General features: G+C 52.1%; 4 protein-coding genes across 4 annotated transcripts; all 4 read right to left on the reverse strand.

Annotated features, from left to right (window-relative positions):
• Nucleotides 1-15: 15 nt before the first annotated feature.
• On the reverse strand, nt 16-1,175 carry BO85DRAFT_448441 (uncharacterized protein). The gene is made up of 2 exons (XM_025659935.1): nt 680-1,175; nt 16-578 (listed from the first exon to the last, which is right to left on the reverse strand). The coding sequence occupies exons 1-2, from the start codon at nt 1,090-1,092 to the stop codon at nt 44-46; spliced, it is 948 nt and encodes a 315-aa protein (XP_025516301.1). The 5' UTR covers nt 1,093-1,175; the 3' UTR covers nt 16-43.
• Nucleotides 1,176-1,585: 410 nt separating this feature from the next.
• On the reverse strand, nt 1,586-3,161 carry BO85DRAFT_419033 (zinc-dependent alcohol dehydrogenase family protein; the record flags this gene model as incomplete). The annotated part of the gene is made up of 5 exons (XM_025657839.1): nt 2,927-3,161; nt 2,656-2,866; nt 2,224-2,586; nt 1,844-2,156; nt 1,586-1,779 (listed from the first exon to the last, which is right to left on the reverse strand). The coding sequence occupies exons 1-5, from the start codon at nt 2,962-2,964 to the stop codon at nt 1,586-1,588; spliced, it is 1,119 nt and encodes a 372-aa protein (XP_025516302.1). The 5' UTR covers nt 2,965-3,161.
• A 1,673-nt stretch (nt 3,162-4,834) lies between these two features.
• Nucleotides 4,835-8,822, reverse strand: BO85DRAFT_273849 (HECT-type E3 ubiquitin-protein ligase). Its single transcript, XM_025655123.1, has 3 exons — nt 8,036-8,822; nt 5,865-7,976; nt 4,835-5,801 (listed from the first exon to the last, which is right to left on the reverse strand). The coding sequence occupies exons 1-3, from the start codon at nt 8,601-8,603 to the stop codon at nt 4,897-4,899; spliced, it is 3,585 nt and encodes a 1,194-aa protein (XP_025516303.1). The 5' UTR covers nt 8,604-8,822; the 3' UTR covers nt 4,835-4,896.
• Nucleotides 8,823-9,668: 846 nt separating this feature from the next.
• On the reverse strand, nt 9,669-11,291 carry BO85DRAFT_477086 (60S ribosomal protein eL15; the record flags this gene model as incomplete). The annotated part of the gene is made up of 6 exons (XM_025662816.1): nt 9,669-10,056; nt 10,125-10,351; nt 10,417-10,573; nt 10,799-10,885; nt 11,002-11,044; nt 11,281-11,291. The coding sequence occupies 6 exons, from the start codon at nt 11,289-11,291 to the stop codon at nt 9,916-9,918; spliced, it is 666 nt and encodes a 221-aa protein (XP_025516304.1). The 3' UTR covers nt 9,669-9,915.
• Nucleotides 11,292-11,558: the final 267 nt, after the last annotated feature.

The raw sequence follows: 11,558 nt of genomic DNA on the forward strand, positions 1-11,558 counted from the left end.
CAAACAAACCCATCCATCTATAGAAAAATAGAGAGAAAAAAAATTAAGCAAACTTATCATGTTTCCCCCGGACTCTAACATCCAACACGGTCTCATGAAAATCACCCTCCTTCCTCGCCTTCCTCAACCTTTTCACTTCATCATCATCCAACCGTCTCCCCACAATGCCCTCCAGCTCCTTCCTCCCAATCTTCTCCCGCGCCTTGATCTCCTTACTCGCTTGAATGCGCGGTTTGAAGCGCGCCTGCATGCGCACCCGAATATTCGTCCCCCCGTCACCCTCCTCCCCATCATCGAGATTAGTCTCATCGCCACGAACCTCCACCTTCGTCCCAGAAGCGGTCGTCTTCGACGTAACAGTCCGCGCAACAATATACGTCTGCTTCTTCTTCTCCTTCTCCTTATCATCCACACCATCACGCCCCTGCGCAGCAGAAGACGAGGAAGCCCCCGTCCCCGTCCCAAAAACAAAGAACCCTCCACCCCCAACCCCACTCTCATTAATCGTATATATCTCGTGCTGCGAGATGGCAGAGGCATTGGCGGACATGATGCCGTGTTTGTCGCTGGTCAGGTACCTATTCCATGAATATCTCATTAGCTGGTCCCATCATCATCCACAAAAATAAAAATAATACTACAGAATATAGAGGGGAAGGGAAAGGGTATGTATGCATACCGTCCATTCGACCCCTTCAAACTCCACCCTTCAATGCCCGCAATCTTACTCGCGATCCAAACCTGTCGCACATCATGCGGTTCCGCGGTCCGAGGATCCCCCTCGATCATGTTTTCCAGCGGAGAGGCGAAGACGGTGCCGTGCGCGTCGGTCGCGAGGCACGTGGGTGGTGTGGTGCGCAGGATGAGGAGAATCGGGCCCGAGATGTCGCTGCTCGTGTCGGCGGATACCCAGGATTGGTCTGAGAGAGTGTTTTCGTCGTGGTGTTCGGTGGCAGAGGGGTCTTCTTGTTGGGTTGTGAGGCTGGTGGATGTGGATTGTTTTTTGGATGGGTGGGAGCCATCAGAGGTGGAGGTGGAGGTGTGTTTGCGTTTCTTGGGCTTGTCGCCTTTAAAGGTTAGGGGTTTGACCATTTTCAATGGTGGGGATTGAAATTGGGGGTGTGGTTTAGGTGTGTGTGTTGAGGAGGTGGTATGGAGGTAGGTAAGTTGTGAGGTGATGGATGGATGGGAGAGGAGAGGAGAGCTTGGTGTGGAGAATCTTTCTTATCGATAAGTTGCGCTTGGTTTTATCGGCTGGCGGTTCAACCGGAGTTGAACCTAGCTATAGCTATAACTAGCTACTGTACTAGCTAGTTAATGCAATTATTTCATTTAATCTTACGTCTATTCTGACCTCAAGGTCCTCGTTATCCTGGTTTGGTTTAAATACAGTCCTGGTGGAGATCTACGTCAGAATGACTCCCCGGGTACTCACTCCATATATATATACCTTGTGAACCCACATTAATAGTACCAACTGGAATGTCATTTAAAACTTACTACTACTCCTAACATCATCTGCAAGAAGTACAGCTTCATATCAAACATAACTCATTACTATATACACCTAGTGACCAGCACTAACTTAATCGAAAGTAATCGCCGCCTTAATGGCCGTCTTGTTCTTCATCGCCGCCAGACACTCCTCCCACTGATCAATCTTGAACGTCTTGTTGACGATGCCCTTGACCTTGACCTTGCCGGAGTCGAGGTAGTCAATCGCCGCAGGGAACTTGTACACTTCAGAGAAGCTACCCAGGATGGTAATCTCATCACCAACTATCATCACCATCATCAGTACCACGTCCACCTCACGACTTAAGAGGAATAGAGGGATACTCACAGATCTTGCTAGGAGGCCAAGACACGCGGTCCTTGTTGGAATAAACACCATATACCACCAGCTTTCCACCTCTGCGGACATAGTTGATCGAGTCCTCCAGGATCTTAACACTACCCGTGGCCTCAACAACAATGTCAAACCCATAGGGGTTCTCCTCCTTCAGCTTCTGGAATTGCGCGCTAGGATCCTGTCGCGACAGCGCAACATACTCGTCACCTGCCTCCAGCGACTTGGCCAGATCCATCTTCAATCCCTCAGGAGCAACAACCACCACGCGGCAGCCACCGCATTGGCGGAGCAACTGAGCCAGGATCTACGCATTCATCGTTAGCGCCACTTCATTACCTTTTCAACCAGATCAAAGTGGGAGAGGAACATACCAAACCAGTCGGCCCAGCTCCAAACAACAACACCGACGACCCCATCTTGGGCGCAATCTTATCCAAACCATGCGCGGCACAGCTGGCCGGCTCCAACAACGTGGCATCCACATCCGAGAGGTTCTTGATCTTGAATACCCTGCCAGCAGGGTATGCGCAATACTCAGCAAAGCCACCGTTCATGGTGACGCCGTGAGCCTCGAAGTGTTCGCAGAACAGCTCATCGCCGCGACGGCAATAGAAGCACTCGCCGCAGAGCTCGGAGTTGTCAGCGACGACGCGGTCACCGATGTTGAAGCCCTTGACTTTGGGGCCGACGGCGGCGACGACACCGACGGTTTCGTGACCGGGTACGAGGGGGAACTATTCAACAAATTCTTGTGAGTGGGTTGCGAGAGGGGGTGTGGGAGGGTTGGGGGGGGGTTATGGTACCTTTGCGATGAATTCACCCTCGTGGATATGCAGATCGGTTCCGCAGACACCGCAGGCCTTGACTTTGATCTGTGAGGGAAAAGGGAGAATTGTTAGAGGTATATGGTATGTATATGTATGGAAGAGGAGGGAAGGACATACCAGGACATCGTTGTCACGGAGCTCAGGCAACGGGACCTCGGCGATGCTGTGCGACTCTGGCTTGTCATAGCTGGTACCTGTGTTAGCCACATCCCGACTAACTATTTAGACACGGGGACAAGATGCATACCGAAGAGCCTTCATAGTCTGAGGAAGCGTGGAACCCATGATGATAATGATAATCTACTACAGGGGACCGACACTGTCAGCAAAGAACCAACAAAACCCCAAGCAAGAATCTCAGAAAGAGACGAGAAAAAACATACAGAATATCAACGAAGAAGAATAAGAGGAACAGCGAAATGGGAGAGAAGAGTAAGTATGGAAGAGTGAGTTATGAATAAAAGATAAAAGATGAAGACGAGAAAGAAGAAGAAGGAGGAGGGAAAGACGAGGCTATTTGAATGGCAGCCACTCGAGGGGTAGAAATACCAAAATTAACTAACTCATATTATTCTATACCAGGATCCCAAACCAGGAATAACTAACTTCCTTACCATACTACGTAAGGGAAAAAATCGGACTAATCCCCAGTGGGGATGGCCTGATGTGGTGGTTGTTGTCGTTCTCCTTCTCCGGGGATCTGTCCTCCTAGGGCTTCACCACTTACTACTACGACGGGAGACAATGGGACCAATTCCATTCCCTTCCATTCCGTCTATGAAACACTTCATGCACTCAACCCATAGGGTAATAGCACTACTATCACCCTTGTACGTGACCCCCCTCCCACCACCCCCCAACCTAACAAACTTACTTTCTATCCAGTCACAACTGACTATTCCTACTACTAAGTAGTACTAAGGTAAAGCAAAGACACAGTGAGACAGACACAAGCCATGAATGATCCCCCGCAATTGCCATCGACACCACTACCAACAACAACAACAACAACAACCACTACGGAGTCCAAGTCCAGGACCCAGACTGGAAGCTAGTAACTAGCTACCTTACAAGTGGGTCCATAAATCGAACCCAAGAGAATCAGAACCAGAAACCAACCCAGCAACCCAAACCTATGACTTCATCACAGAAACCGCCAGAACCTCTCTATTCTACAACGAGTTAAGGGCGACACAAGGAAACAAAAAGAAAAAAGAAAAAAAAGGGCGCTTAGTCTACCCCCACAAGCCTAGGTAACTAACTAAACTACTTACGATCCGCATGACTTCATTCCCCCCCCACCCACTTCATCGTGGTATCTTCCCGAGTGGCCTTGATTTCCGACTCTAGAGTCTAGAGAGACTGGATTGAGATCTGGGCCAGGAACCACCACCATCTATCTCTCTGTATCCATTTTACAGAGAGATAGATGGTGGTGGTTCCTGATGGTGTTTCTGTTCTACTACTATTGAGGAATGGAATCAATGAGTGACTTCATATCGAGGGGTATGAAATTCCCTTCTGACACCGACGATCGCTCCTCGAGTTGTTGCTCTTCTTCTCTTCCAGCGCGAAACAAAAACAAACTCACCGCTGCCCCACTCGCTACGGCACGACTAGCGCTGTTTCTCATGCATGCACCTCCTCTCTCTCTGTGTCTCTCTCTCTGACCAAGTTCGAGAGGAGGCACTAACACTAGACTGTCTCCTGTCTACTCCGTACTGCCTCCTGCCTCCTGCATCATTCGAGTAATTACCGCTTTCATTTGGTCGCCCAACGATCTATCCACATCGGGACCCTCTCTAACTGATCTTCGGGCAACTGCTATGTACATCACTCTCTCTCTCGGTCCGATTCCCCTTGGCTATGGCCCGACACTGTACCGTCTCCTCCCGGTCCGACTGGCTTTGCTAACTCAACTTACGTGGCTGCCGTCTCATGACCGCCGCCGACAGCTCGTATCGGTGCCTTGTCAACCGTACACCGCGGATGCATCTTGTCTTCCCCCGCAGGCCATCAACCCGGTTCAGCCCCGTCTACCAAATGTACCCCGGACGAATCTCACCACCCCCAAAACCTCGTACAAGAATTGAAATAAGAAAACGCCCCAATACTCAAAATGAAAACTAGTGCTAATGCTGTTAATGCCCGATGCCCCGAATGATGTCCCAGACGCCAGTGCCAAGGCTCGCAATTAAGGGAGTCCTGCTCCCGTCTCTACTTCAGCCCGAACCCCTCGCTATTCAACACCGCATCCCAAAGCATGCGCTCCAATTTCTCCCGCGTCTCATATTTATACAGTCCTAGCTGGTTGAAACACGTCCGCGCCGTTGGGAATCGGCTTGTCTCGTCCCCAAGACACACCAGCCGGATCGACAGGCTCGTCGCCCCCATAGCGGGGATGCGGTCGCTTCCCGTCACAAACGACAGGATCTTCCGTTGCGCCTGCGGCTGTGTCTGTTCGAAGAAATCCCAGAACCACCGGACCACCGGCTCTGTCTCTGGCCGTGCATTGGACCAGTTGTCATACGTGGCAACCGCCCGCAGGGACGCCACGTCCAGCGGCTCGTCCGAACCGCGCACCAGTAGCTCGATCTCTTCCGGACGAAACAAAGAGAGTGCATTGCCGCCGCAGACCGTGAAGAACCCCCGTTTGAACGGCTCGAACTGCCGTGTGACCGCCGTGTCTAGGAGAAAGTGTACATACAGGTCCACGAACTCCCGGCGGTTCGCATTGGTCACCGGCCGATTCTCCCCTCCAGCGCAAAGGGGTACCGACACTGTTTCGCCGTAACGATCAACCTGCGCAACAAAGTCGTAGCAGAACGTCTCCGCAACGTCCCCTTCGTAGTCAAGCAGCGCCCGTAGACCCTTGGCAAGCGCCGGGCGGAGCTCCGCCAGATCATCCAGGCCGCACTTGTACGTAGGCCGCGTAATTGACGACAGCGGTGCCGCAGCCAGGAGCTTCTTGAAGGCAAACGGTGGCAGTGCAATGTCGAGGATGGTCGAATTGTAAATGGCCAGCCCCAGCAGGACGCCGACCAGGAAGAACTGCTCCGAGGACTCGAAACAGTATGGATTGAAATAACAGTATCGCGAGTCGTCATCATAGATAAATAGCCCTATAAGAAAAATCAATTAAGTGGCTCATTGCATGTTTTGGCTGACAGTAAACGTGTACTTACCGTGGTGAGGATCAAAGACTTCCCGGACAAGGAGCAGGAACCATTCCTTGCGGAGACCTCCCGCATCAACGCCCTCTTCACCGAGGAATTCGATGCGTAGTCCCTTCTTGATCTCCTCCTGGCTAGAGCCAACGACTTCACTGACTCCCCGCAGACTGTCTTCCACCAAGCAGTCGCGGCGCACCTTCAGCACAAGATACTGGCTGATCGCCGTGCGACTCATGATGCTGTTAAAGAACGCTTCGCGAGCTTTGACCTCCATCTGCCGGCGTGCATCGTGTTCCAGGATATGGATCTTGGCCCAGATGCTCAGGAAGAAAGGGTATTGGCAGAAGGAGAACTTGGTCGTCTTCGACTCCCAGGCCTCAAAGTCGGCGACAAGGTCGGAATAGTCTAGCAGTGTATTGTAAAAGGAACTGATCGGAATCATATGCCCCCGCCGGCTGGCCTGACTTCTAGCCACAGAACTCGCATCTTGGCCAAGGATGCCGTCCGGCTTTCGGGAAACGTTCGCATTGTTCGCCGTGAAGAGCAGAGACATCACTCGCGCCGCAGCTCGCACCTGCCAGTCATCAGTGTAGACCACGGGCTGGTCGCGCTGCTCATTTGCTTTGTTGGGGCTTCTGCCATTGATCGCCGCATGCAGCTCGGCCGGAGTATGGCCCGCGGCACTAGAGAAGCTGGGCACCAAGTCATCATCGTGCTGAGTCGACTCGCTGCGCTTCCTCCCATGTTGACGCATTAACCGATGAGTAACAAACCCCCCAACAAGGTCCACGATCTTCTCAAATTGCCCGGCTGAGAACCGCGAGAACCAGGACACCAAGTAGTGATGGCAGTCATTCGGTAAATTGGCCAAAAGCCCCAATATCCGCTTGACAATGCCATAATGATGCCCCGGGCCATTGCTGCGGGATTTTGATGGGGGCTTCGGATTCCGAGGAGCTGGTCTTGGAGTGCCATCTTTCGGGTGCGAGGGCCTCCGGTCACCACGGGCCGCCGAAGGCGCCAGACTGTAAGATGCGAACGATGAACTGGATGGGTAAATCAACGGGTTCGTCAGTAGCATCAGTAGGAACCTGGTATCCTCGGGCCTCTTTAATGGCCGCCTGGGCCGTTTTAGCAGGTTCTCGGTCGCCTTCAAGAGCGTTCGGTGTAAATGTAAGCGCGACTCTGTAATCTCTCTGTCAACCATAGCAAGGTCGGTGGTAGTCCACTTTTGGGCTATAACGGCGTCTTCTTCCCTCTTCATCTCTGTAGGCTTCATTGTTGACCACAGCTCCACCCATGAAGTTCCCGCCGTCATGATCAGGTGGTGCCACTGTGCAAGTTCTGCCCAATTAATCCGAGGGCTCCTAGAAGAAACAGGCCTAGATGAACTAGAGGTCTTCTCCCGGCGCTCTTTCGAGCGGGACCGATGAGAGCTACTGATCTGTTCTACTTCGTTCATCCACCAGGAGGAATTCTCTGCAATGTCTCCAAGAAGCAGTAGCTTCGGATCGGGTTCAAATGTTACCTCACTGGGGGCCTGAGCAGAGCTTGGTTCCGCTTTCTGCTTTGGTGGGCTGCTGTTAACAGCATTCCGCGGGGCCGGCTGTGCTGTGGTAAAGGAGCTGTTCAGACAGTCACAGCCTTTGAATGACGTGATGATATATTCCTCAAGCGATCTGAAGATGTACGGACGACTAGTAGGACCTCTAGCTTCTGGACCGTTTGATCTGGCAGCATTCCGAGGCGAGCGATCACGTCTCGGGGCGTTTTGAGCGTCTCTGGTCCTCATCTCGGAGCCCTTTCTCTCTCCGTGCGCAAAGGAAGGAGCCAAGTTGGGCTTCGAGTAGTTCGGTACGCCGCTTACTCCCTCCGTTTTGCCAGTCTTACTGGATGTAGAGGAACTGCGGCCCCGGGGATCCACCAAAGGTCGCGGTTCAGACAAGTACCCGGACGACTGAGTTGGAGACTGTGATAAATTCTCATCCTGCGCGACATCCAAGTACTTTCCGCTATGATTCTCTGGTGTAGAATTGGGCTGCTGAGGTTCCAGGAGCTGTCGGAGATACCTGGAAAGACAATCATCTAGGATCGTTTTTGTTCGCTCGATAGAAAGCGGCATAGCTAAACACAGTCAGTTCACTATTTGTCCCGTATACGGGCCTAGCGGGGATAATCTATACCTTTACGGGGCACCGTAGGGGTGGGTGCCTTTCCATCACTCCCCGAAAGGCCATTACCGCCAGCCTTGCCAGAATCCACAAACAGCTCCAAGTCATTCACAGTCAAACATTCCGTGCACCGGAAAACTTTGAGATTCCGCGGCCAGCGCACTGTACTGTTACAAACCATGCACTTTCCCGAGGTCATCTCATCAGATGGAGTCGGACGCGCGGCCCCTTTACGAGGACTAGACGAGTTCGGGTCCGGCAAGTAGGTAACCTCATCGTCATCCTCATCATCGGAATCGAACAAAAAGTTATCCTTCTTCGAGATCGACCGATTGCGCCGCTTCGTCATACCGCCGAAGGGTGAGGGGAACGGATGGCTGACGGAACGAGAATGTCCCCGACGATGGGGGGGTGAAGTCGCCGGATTTCCAGTCATGGACGATAGACCTGAACCATCTTGCGGTATCCGATGAGGCGAGTTTCCTTCTGCCGGGAAGGGAATTGCAGCCGAACGGATATGACTAGACGGGGAGCCGGAGGTCGGGGGATAGGATGGGTTATATGGGGTCCGAGACGGCATATGGGCACATTTGCTGTCCCCAGCTTTCGGTAATTCGAGGGGATTTAGTTTTTGAAGTTGTGTCTGGTTGTGCCACGCGAATTGGGGGGAGTGGTAAGAGGCGAAGAAAAGTGTATAGATCTCAGGGTACGGTCTGCGATAAGCAGGGGTAGATAGGGCTTCGTTGTTCGTGGACGATAAGTAAATCCCGGTTCAGTGTCACGAGGCAAGTTTTCTGCTAGAGGAGTTCGTGGCAAGGAGATTTGTTTAAGTCGAGACCGTTTTAACAGGAAGAAAGAAAGAGCGTGTAGCTAATTGTAGAAACAGCTGATGAGTAAGGTATCGAGGGGAGTTTCGGGGGTAGTAGTATGTAACGTGAGGAGAGGAGGGGGATGTAACGTGGAGCTTGGTCGAGGACGAGGAAATGGAGAGCGCCCCTGGAACAAAAGCGGAAAGAAGTCAAACAGGGGATGAATTAGAAGGGAAAGACGTCAGGGCAAGGGAGATGAGAAAAACGAGGGATGGAGCAAGAAATGAGTCCTGGTAAGGAAGTGGGTTTGACTTCCCACCTTTGAGGAGGAGGGGGGGAAGTTACCCAGTTTAGCCCGGCGGATGCGCAAGCTGCGATGGGCGCACGAGACTTGGCTGCCTGAGGCCGGCTAGCATAGCTGCATAGGCGCTGACTGGACGAACCACGGGCCTTGAACTGTGTGGGCTTCAAGGCAACGTCGGGCGCCGGTCGGGGTTTCACTGGCCTTTGGGACAAACGCCAACGCTACTATTTTTATTCTTCTTGGGCTCCATCCTACTGGTTTGCAACCAGCGACACTGGTCGACTGGGGTCTAAGACTCTTGCTGCCAGGTGGACTTGGAGGTCCTGCAATACAGAGCCATACATCACCACTCAACAACAGTGTCCCTCCTAGCCCCCCGCAGGTTCCCAGACAGGGTTATAGTGCAGTCACAGCGTCGCGCCGTCCCTTTCCAACTCAATCGCATGCCAAGGCACCAGGCACTGATCGGCAGAAGCAAAAAACCGGTCTACATGGATCAGTCCACCTCATACCCTTAGCTACGCCCTACGTGCTGCAGATCGTTGAACAAAGGTAAAAGTGGTCGTCATACTTCGTTAAGGTGAACAATACAGTTGAAACCGAGAAAAGTGAAAAAAGGTATTTTGGCTAACATCCGATCCAGAAGATCTGTTGCATTATGCTCGCACCCCAGCAGTTCCAGAACGGCACCGTAGATGCGAGTTTTGATCGAAATAGTGACATCCACAGGATCAAATTTTTCCCATAACCAACAACCCCCATAAACACCCCATCTACATTTAACGGTAACGCCAGTAGCTCTGGGTGTTCTGGCGCTTCCAGGTGTGGCGGCGACCAGAGCGGGTGTTGTTGTAGCGGTGGCCCTTGTTGATACCACGGGACTTCTTGCCGGTGGCGGTAAGACCACGGGCCTCGCGGTGCTATAAAACGCATTCAAGGTCAGTAAAATGTAATTAAGGGGAGCTTCCCAAGAGCAGTCATAACGTACCTTGTGGACCGCGTTGCAGATCCAGTTGATGCGAGCATCGCGGCGGATGGCCTTGTGCTGGGGGTCGACGAGGATGACCTCGAAGTACTTGTAGGTGGAGTCCTGGTTGATCCAGTAGGAGTTCAGGACACGCAGGTTGGCGCAGCGACGGCCAACACGCTCCTCAGCGGTAGCACGGAGAGCGCGCTGGTACTTGAGCTGGTTGATACCCATGTTGGTGGGCTTGCCTGTAGTCGCAAACGAATTAGCCTCAATCCGACTCCAATCGATCCAGAACATAGAATATACATACCGTAGGTGGCACCCTTAGGAGCGGGTCTCTTACGACCACCGCGTCTCACACGGATACGGTAGACAACATAGCCCTGCTTGGCCTTGTAGCCGAGACGACGAGCCTTGTCGGGGCGAGAGGGGCGGGAAGCACGGTGGATAGCGTTCAGTTGACGGAGCTATATTGATGCACTCTCAGCAAAGTTCAACGAGTGTATAGCAAGACACATGAGGCTTTTCTCAAGTCTCTGTTTGTGCCACATCCATCCGCCGGCGAAGGGAAAAAAGTTCGTTTCGAGCCGCCCAGTAACACCAATTCTCTATTCAAGAAGGGCATCCTATGGCAAACTACACGAGCACCCGGCGGGATGTTAAGTGATCGCAATATAGGGGGGAATTCTCACCTCCCAGCAACGGACACGCAGCAGGAAGCGAATCACGTCGGACTGCTTCTTCTTCTGGATCTCTTCCACGTACTTGAGGGCACCCATCTGGACGAAAATCGGAATATCAGTCTCTCGTGCTCAATTTTCTTTTTCTTGATGGCTGCAGAGCGATTCGTTTTATCGCAGCAGGAATCACAGCGAAAGGGCGCGATAAAACGTACCTTGTCGGCGTGGCAGGTCGTCGATTGTCGTCGGTTGTCACAGCTGAAAAGTTGGAGGAGCAAAGATAGTAGTCTCTTCAACGACCTTGTGTGTGGGACGCTAGAGAATTAGGCGAGCCCCCACTCTAACCAATCAACGTCCGCACTATGTCTGAGGTATTAGGGCATACCGCCTGCCCTATTACTACTAGCCTTTTTTTTCTACGCTTTTTGCGACCGTAAGGCGACAAGGCAACCACTTCAGACACTCATCCTTGCTGTTAGACCTCAGCAACTTACGATAGACCCATTCCTCTTCTTACGTGATACCATAGGCATTGAAAATGAAAGACATAAATGTTGTACCCTTTCTAATAATCATAAGCTACCTTCATCTGGCTCATGCACCGCCCAGAAACAAACGAGATTGATTCTATCGTTAAGGACCCATCAATGAGAGTTGAAATTGGCATGCTCGCGTGAAAGTAAACAGCAACGAGCCTTAACCCCATCTTGACAAGCCTATATATGGAGACTTCACAGCCACGCAGATGGTAAATATAGGGTCAGTTTGGCAA

Source organism: Aspergillus piperis (genome assembly GCF_003184755.1).
Source record: "Aspergillus piperis CBS 112811 unplaced genomic scaffold BO85scaffold_7, whole genome shotgun sequence".
Lineage (NCBI taxonomy): Eukaryota > Fungi > Ascomycota > Eurotiomycetes > Eurotiales > Aspergillaceae > Aspergillus > Aspergillus piperis.

Excerpts from the sequence above, each read along its gene's own strand:
- BO85DRAFT_448441 (XM_025659935.1), bottom strand. The coding sequence starts at position 1,092 with ATGGTCAAACCCCTAACCTTTAAAGGCGACAAGCCCAAGAAACGCAAA. Across the intron at positions 579-679 it reads TTGAAGGGGTCGAATGGACG|GTACCTGACCAGCGACAAAC; the intron begins GTATGCATACAT and ends TTCATGGAATAG.
- BO85DRAFT_273849 (XM_025655123.1), bottom strand. The coding sequence starts at position 8,603 with ATGCCGTCTCGGACCCCATATAACCCATCCTATCCCCCGACCTCCGGC. Across the intron at positions 7,977-8,035 it reads CCCTACGGTGCCCCGTAAAG|CTATGCCGCTTTCTATCGAG; the intron begins GTATAGATTATC and ends GACTGTGTTTAG. Across the intron at positions 5,802-5,864 it reads AGTCTTTGATCCTCACCACG|GGCTATTTATCTATGATGAC; the intron begins GTAAGTACACGT and ends TTTTTCTTATAG.